We start from the raw sequence: 7,361 nt of genomic DNA, 5'->3' as shown, positions 1-7,361 counted from the left end.
GACTAGGAAGTAGGGGGCTAGGGGAGTGACTAGGAGCCAGGGAATAGGGTGAGTGACTAGGAAGTAGGGGGCTAGGGGGAGTGACTAGGAGCCAGGGGAATAGGGTGAGTGACTAGGAAGTAGGGGGCTAGGGGGAGTGACTAGGAGCCAGGGGAATAGGGTGAGTGACTAGGAAGTAGGGGGCTAGGGGGAGTGACTAGGAGCCAGGGGAATAGGGTGAGTGACTAGGAAGTAGGGGGCTAGGGGGAGTGACTAGGAGCCAGGGGAATAGGGTGAGTGACTAGGAAGTAGGGGGCTAGGGGAGTGACTAGGAGCCAGGGGAATAGGGTGAGTGACTAGGAAGTAGGGGGCTAGGGGGAGTGACTAGGAGCCAGGGGAATAGGGCGAGTGACTAGGAAGTAGGGGGCTAGGGGGAGTGACTAGGAGCCAGGGGAATAGGGTGAGTGACTAGGAAGTAGGGGGCTAGGGGGAGTGACTAGGAGCCAGAGGAATAGGGTGAGTGACTAGGAAGTAGGGGGCTAGGGGAGTGACTAGGAGCCAGGGGAATAGGGTGAGTGACTAGGAAGTAGGGGGCTAGGGGGAGTGACTAGGAGCCAGGGGAATAAGGTGAGTGACTAGGAAGTAGGGGGCTAGGGGAGTGACTAGGAGCCAGGGGAATAAGGTGAGTGACTAGGAAGTAGGGGGCTAGGGGGAGTGACTAGGAGCCAGGGGAATAGGGTGAGTGACTAGGAAGTAGGGGGCTAGGGGAGTGACTAGGAGCCAGGGGAATAGGGTGAGTGACTAGGAGCCAGGGGAATAGGGTGAGTGACTAGGAAGTAGGGGGCTAGGGGGAGTGACTAGGAGCCAGGGGAATAGGGTGAGTGACTAGGAAGTAGGGGGCTAGGGGGAGTGACTAGGAGCCAGGGGAATAGGGTGAGTGACTAGGAAGTAGGGGGCTAGGGGAGTGACTAGGAGCCAGGGGAATAGGGTGAGTGACTAGGAAGTAGGGGGCTAGGGGGAGTGACTAGGAGCCAGGGGAATAGGGTGAGTGACTAGGAAGTAGGGGCTAGGGGGAGTGACTAGGAGCCAGGGGAATGGGGTGAGTGACTAGGAAGTAGGGGGCTAGGGGGAGTGACTAGGAGCCAGGGGAATGGGGTGAGTGACTAGGAAGTAGGGGGCTAGGGGTTGATGTGGGGTTGATGTGGGGTAGGTGAGTGGTGTACCTGGTCCAGGTCAGTCCTCAGGGAGATCTTGCTGGTGATCAGTCTGTGGGCCAGAACATCATTCTCCTGCTCCAGACGCAGACTGTCCTGCTGCAGCTGACGGTTCTCCCTCTGCAGGAACACACAGAACAGAGAACACAAAGTCAGGTTCTACCTCCATAGAATGCACAGAATATGGAGCACAGTTAGGTTCTCCCTATAGATTGCTATAGAATGTGGCACACCCATTCCGGTGGGTTTAGGGGGTGGAGAGAGTGCTGGTTTTGGGTGTAAAGGGGGTGCTGACTGTTTAAGTGGGGGAGGGGAGTGGTGATAGTGGGTGGGGTTCTGCTGTATTGTTGGTTGGAGGTGGGAGGGAGGGAGGGGGAGGGAGGGGGAGGGAGGGAGGGGGGGGTTAGGTTTAATACGCATCAAAGTGTTAACAGTTTGGTCCTACCTGGTATCTATCTACGTGGTCATCCTGTTGTTGCGTCTGGTTCTCTCTCGGCGTGGCCTTCTTACTGGGAACCTGTATAACCACAACAGTCAAGGTTGAGTGAGAGAACGGTCCACGGGCTCAGCATACATAAACAACAGCCAAGTTTGATTGAGAGAAAGTTATATCACACAAACAGAGAGAGAGAGAGAGCAGAAGTAGGCTGACCCACAAAGAATTTGAAAACAAATCCAATGTTGATAAACTCCCATATCTACTGGGTGAAAAACCACAGTGTGCCATCACAGCAGCAAGATGTGTGACCTGTTGCCACAAGAAAAGGGCAACCAGTGAATAACAAGCATCATTGTAAATACAACCAATATTTATGTTTATTTATTTTCCCTTTTGTACTTGAACTGTTTGCACATCGTTACAACACTGTAAAAATATGTTTTCGAAAATATGAAAGAAAATAATCTTCAAACATCCTAAAAAGATAACAAGTTCAACCTTTACACCTGGTGTAAATGCTTAGTAACCCTGTTCCTTGTTGTGAATGTCATGCCTTAGAGCAGGGGAGATGGTACAGGAGTTTACTGCACGGCCACTAGAGGGCTGTCCTATAATACTGTAGTCGAGGGTTGTTGCTGTTGTTGTTATAATATAATATAATATATGCCATTTAGCAGACGCTTTTATCCAAAGCGACTTACAGTCATGTGTGCATACATTCTACGTATGGGTGGTCCCGGGAATCGAACCCACTACCCTGGCGTTACAAGCACCATTGTTGTTTGACCACATGCTCTATGACACAGCAGCAATTGTTTTATGGTTGTATAATGGTTGTGGTTTTACCGTGTGTTTGGGATTGTTGTATAATGGTTGTGGTTTTACCGTGTGTTTGGGATTGTTGTATAATGGTTGTGGTTTTACCGTGTGTTTGGGTATGGTTGTTTAATGGTTGTGGTCTCACTGTGTGTTTGGGTATGGTTGTGGTTTTACCGTGTGTTTGGGTATGGTTGTGTCATGGTTGTGGTCTCACCGTGTGTTTGGGTATGGACTCGGCCATCAGGCAGGCCAGTATCTCCTCCTCGGTCATCTGGTCTATGATGTGGGTGTCATATGCCACCCTGATAGACACTTCTTCCATCATCCTGACACACACACACACACACACACACACACACACACACACACACACACACACACACACACACACACACACACACACACACACACACACACACACACACACACACACACACACACACACACACACACACACACACACACACACACACAGCTGGAGGATGCAGGTCTCTGCTCTGAGGTACGTGAACCCCAGCAGGAGAGAGAAGCTCCAAGAATTAGTTGGTCAGAATTCCAACAGGTGTTCCAGTCAGACAGGTAAACTCCTTCACACAGGTAAACTCCTTCACACAGGTAAACTCCTTCACACAGGTAAACTCCTTCACACAGGTAAACCTTCTTCACACAGGTAAACCTCCTTCACACAGGTAAACCTCCTTCACACAGGTAAACTCCTTCACACAGGTAAACCTCCTTCACACAGGTAAACTCCTTCACACAGGTAATCTCCTTCACACAGGTAAACTCCTTCACACAGGTAAACCTCCTTCACACAGGTAAACTCCTTCACACAGGTAAACTCCAGTAGCAGAGAGGCACGTGTTGATACACAGGTGAGCTCCCTCTAACAGGTGAACTCCAACAGAGGTAGTAACTCCCAGTCAGTCAGATATACACAGGTCAACACCCAGAGACAGGTGAACTCCAGCAGGTCAGAGACGGTACCTGTGAAAAACCTGGTGAGCTTCGACAACAGCTGAAATCCAGGTAAACTACCTCAGGTAGTCCAAAGGTCAAGTCCAAGGGCGTAGTCCAAAGTGTATGAAACACACAGACACACTCTAGCTAGCAGGCAGGTACAGCAGTGGACTACACACACAGACACACTCTAGCTAGCAGGCAGGTATAGCAGTGGACTACACACACAGACACACTCTAGCTAGCAGGCAGGTACAGCAGTGAACTACACACACACAGACACACTCTAGCTAGCAGGCAGGTATAGCAGTGGACTACACACACAGACACACTCTAGCTAGCAGGCAGGTATAGCAGTGGACTACACACACAGACACACTCTAGCTAGCAGGCAGGTACAGCAGTGAACTACACACACACAGAAACACATACAAATGAAGAGGTACAGGTTTGACAGGGTTTATATATACGAGGTGTGTGACACAGACACACCTACTGCTGTCCTCCCCTTTCTTATTCTCTTCACCCTCCTCTCATTCTCTCTCTATTGCTCCCCTGTAAAGAGATTCACACTCCTCCACCCTGAAACCCCCCAACCCAGTCAACACACACACACACACACACACACACACACACACACACACACACACACACACACACACACACACACACACACACACACACACACACACACACACACACACACACACACACACACACACACACACACACACACACACACACGTAGAACACACATTTTAATGATGCCCTGGTGTTGTCAACTGAGAGGTAAGGAGGTTCACACTGTTCTATGCCTGGTATTTAGGATATTTACCCTGGAGTGTTTAGTGTGTGTGTGGAGTGTGTGTGTGTGTGCTTGTGCGGTGTATGGTGTGTTTGTGTGTGTGTGCGTGCGCGGTGTGTGTGTGTGCGTGCGTGTGCGGTGTGTGGTGTGTTTGTGTGTGTGTGCGTGTGCGTGGTATGTTTGTGTGTGTGTGTGTGTGTGCCTCTCCTCACAGTGCTATCGTCTCCAGAAGGCCAGGGCTGAAAGGGGTTTGTCAGGAGTTGAAACTGGTCCTGCCACTACAGTAATACTTACAATACATCTGAACACAACACAGAAGATGCAACCCAAGGGAAACAAAGACCAACACATGAAACCGTCTTTACTCATATTCAACCATTTATGGTCCTTTATTCTTATAAAACAGTTCTAATATTACTGTTTTAAAACGGCCTCATCTGGCTCCAGGTTGCAGTGGTGTCTATGTCATTCCATCTGCCAACAGCAGAGTGAGACAGGTGGTCATGAACAAGTCCTGTTCACACAACTCACGGACACAGACGCCATACAACTACCTTTAAAGAAGGCCCACAGGACAACCAGGTTGTGTCAAAGCATCATAGCGCCAGCGTCTAGATTGACATTGTGTCGTTGCTTATTTATATGTATTCCACATATTTCTGAGTCTGCTTAATCATTTGCGGGGCTCAGTTGGTAGAGCATGGTCCTTGCAACGACAGCGGAGATGGTTCGATTCCTGGGACCACCCATACGTAATAAAACCACAAATGAATGCACGCAAGTCGCTTTGGATAAAAGTGTCTGCTAAATGGTATATATTGTTGGATTCATTGTTAGTGAAGAAACACAGACGAGTCCAGGCAGATACACATATTGGTTTATCTTCAAAAAGGAACACTGTGCATTAAACGTGGAATTCATCTTCAGAGTTCATTTTAAAGGGAGACTCAGCTACATGACATCATCGTACACCACGCGTCAACTTCCTGTTTGGAGACATCATCAACAACAAAATTCCAATCTGTCACTGGCTCTTCCCAATATGGGCATCTCTCAACGAACAGTGCAAATAGTCTGTAAGCAGGAAGTGGCCCTGCTGTGTATGATGATGTCATTTTTAATAGAAATAGTCCACCTTTATTAGAAAAAAAAATATATAGTACAGAATTAGTGAATTCAATATTAAAGTTACCTTCATTGGCAGACTACAGGCAGCAGTGTCTTTGTGTGAGTGTGTGACTACATAGCAGTGAACACAAACTTTTGAGTGTTTTTTTCCAGTAAATCAACACGTGAACAGACAGATGTCCATTTCCCCATCAACACTCTAACAAAGAATCACAAAAGGAACGGGAAGTGAGGAAGACCAAGATGTGAAGACCACGGCTTTGTCCCAAATGGCACCCTGTTCCCTAGATAGGGCACTACTTTTGAACAGACCCATATGGGACAATATATAAGACAATCAAAGGACCCTGGTCAAAAGTAGTGCACTGTATAGGGAATAGAGTGCCATTTGGGACGCACCGTGTGAGAAAAGTGGAAAGTGCATTGTGTGAAAAGAGTAAAACATCTCTTTTATCAATACTAGTCTATATTATCAAGTGTCATAATGAACAGCTTTTAGTAAGTGTACAGCATCTCTGTTTTGTGTTTTGAAGGACAGGGTAAGGGCTAAGTGAAACATCATAGAATTGGACAAACAGATGCCCTTGTTGGCTAAAATGTTTGTGTGTTTTGTATTGTTTTAGCCAGGATTATATATAATGCATCCGGATATCCCCTTACAATAATATATTTTTTTTAAATCACGTGTAAAACTGCAAATTTGACATGTGTTTTTTTTCTAAGGGTCAGAGGGGTCAACAAGGGACATACTGCTCCTTTAAACTCTGGAAGACAAAAATACATCTTTGAGCTTTAGTCGTTGAATGTCATGTGATTAGACATTCCAGACGTAAAGCAAACCTACAAACACATATAGCCCTCATGTCAGTCACATTATCAGCTTTCAGGCAGAGGAGAGAGATGGAGAGAAAAATATAGAAAAGGAGGGAGAGAAAGACAGATCAAGAGAAAGAGAGAGAGGGAGAAACACCAGTGTGTTGCTGTTCCAGTCTATCTTCTCCCATCATCTGTAGTAATCTCCCAGAGTCAAACCCAACATCTCCTCCACTGTAGGGTTGACCAGATGACCAGACCTCCACACCGCTGCACCAGACATGGGTCCGTCTGTGGTTCTGTCCCGATCAGGGGTCTGTAGGTTCAGTGTGTGGCTTTCTCCCCTGGATGGGTGGTACTCTGGATGTCTCTGGGACTCTTTCCCCTGGGAGAAGGAGTGTTTGTATGAGTGCGTGTGTGACGTCAGTGTGTGTGTGTGTCCATGTGTGTCAAACCGGTGTGCTGTAGGGGCGTCTGTTACTGCAGGGTGTGTTAGGGTGGATGTCAACGGGGCTATAGTAGCTCAAAGGGGATTGGCCAGGCTGGGTCAAAAAGAAGGGCGCCTGCGGCGTGTCTGACGGGGGCAGTGATTGACCCAGTCCGGGGTTGTCATAGTGATACGTATGGAATCCCAGCCGCTCGGTTCCGTTGTGCAGCTCGTCACTAAGTTCTGGGCGTAGCCAGAAGGGGGAGCAGGTGGGGCAGTAGCTGGGGGGAGGGCCCACCTGGAACACACACAATCACCATAGAAATAGAATGATTGAAATAGAATAGAGTCCTTCAAATTCTATGTATGAATCAACTGCCTACTGTAGCTCTAGGTTCAGTTCTAGGGTTTTGTGTTAGTGCTGTACTCTAACCTCCAGGGGCTCCAGGCAGAGAGGGGTGACAGCCAGGCTGTCCATCCCAGAGGCGCTGCACGATTTGCAGGCAAAGTGAGCCTGAACCTCCCCTTGAGCATCCCCTTCTCCATCTCTTCCTCCCGTTCCGTCACCTCCTCCAGCCACGGAAGCCAAGTCCACCTCCGACTCATTTTTCTTACAGCAGTAGTACTGGAATTAGTGAAGGGGGGAGGTTTTGTTGGAATCAGTTATTGTTCATGAAAGACTGTGCAGGTAAAACACACACACAGGTTACCTGGAGCCTGCAGTAGCACAGCACTGCTACAATGCAGAGCAGGATGACTGTGGCGAGAAGTCCTCCA

The 7,361-nt window shown here is 48.3% G+C and overlaps 1 protein-coding gene across 1 annotated transcript in view; it reads right to left on the bottom strand.

Moving 5' to 3' along the window:
- LOC124011296 (rab GTPase-activating protein 1-like) overlaps window positions 1-3,814 on the bottom strand; it is a 9,587-nt gene extending 5,773 nt beyond the window's left edge. The window contains exons 1-3 of the mRNA XM_046324523.1: window positions 2,666-3,814; window positions 1,639-1,710; window positions 1,203-1,313 (exon numbers count right to left, since the gene is read on the bottom strand). Of these exons, the coding sequence (XP_046180479.1) occupies window positions 1,203-1,313; window positions 1,639-1,710; window positions 2,666-2,776 (294 nt within the window). The 5' untranslated portion in view covers window positions 2,777-3,814. The remainder of the gene's footprint in view (window positions 1-1,202; window positions 1,314-1,638; window positions 1,711-2,665) is intronic.
- Window positions 3,815-7,361: the final 3,547 nt, after the last annotated feature.

This window comes from Oncorhynchus gorbuscha, linkage group LG23, assembly GCF_021184085.1.
Source record: "Oncorhynchus gorbuscha isolate QuinsamMale2020 ecotype Even-year linkage group LG23, OgorEven_v1.0, whole genome shotgun sequence".
In the NCBI taxonomy this organism is placed as follows: Eukaryota; Metazoa; Chordata; class Actinopteri; order Salmoniformes; family Salmonidae; genus Oncorhynchus; species Oncorhynchus gorbuscha.
The sequence above is the reverse complement of the archived record's forward strand: the minus strand, read 5'-3'. Positions and strand labels throughout refer to the sequence as shown.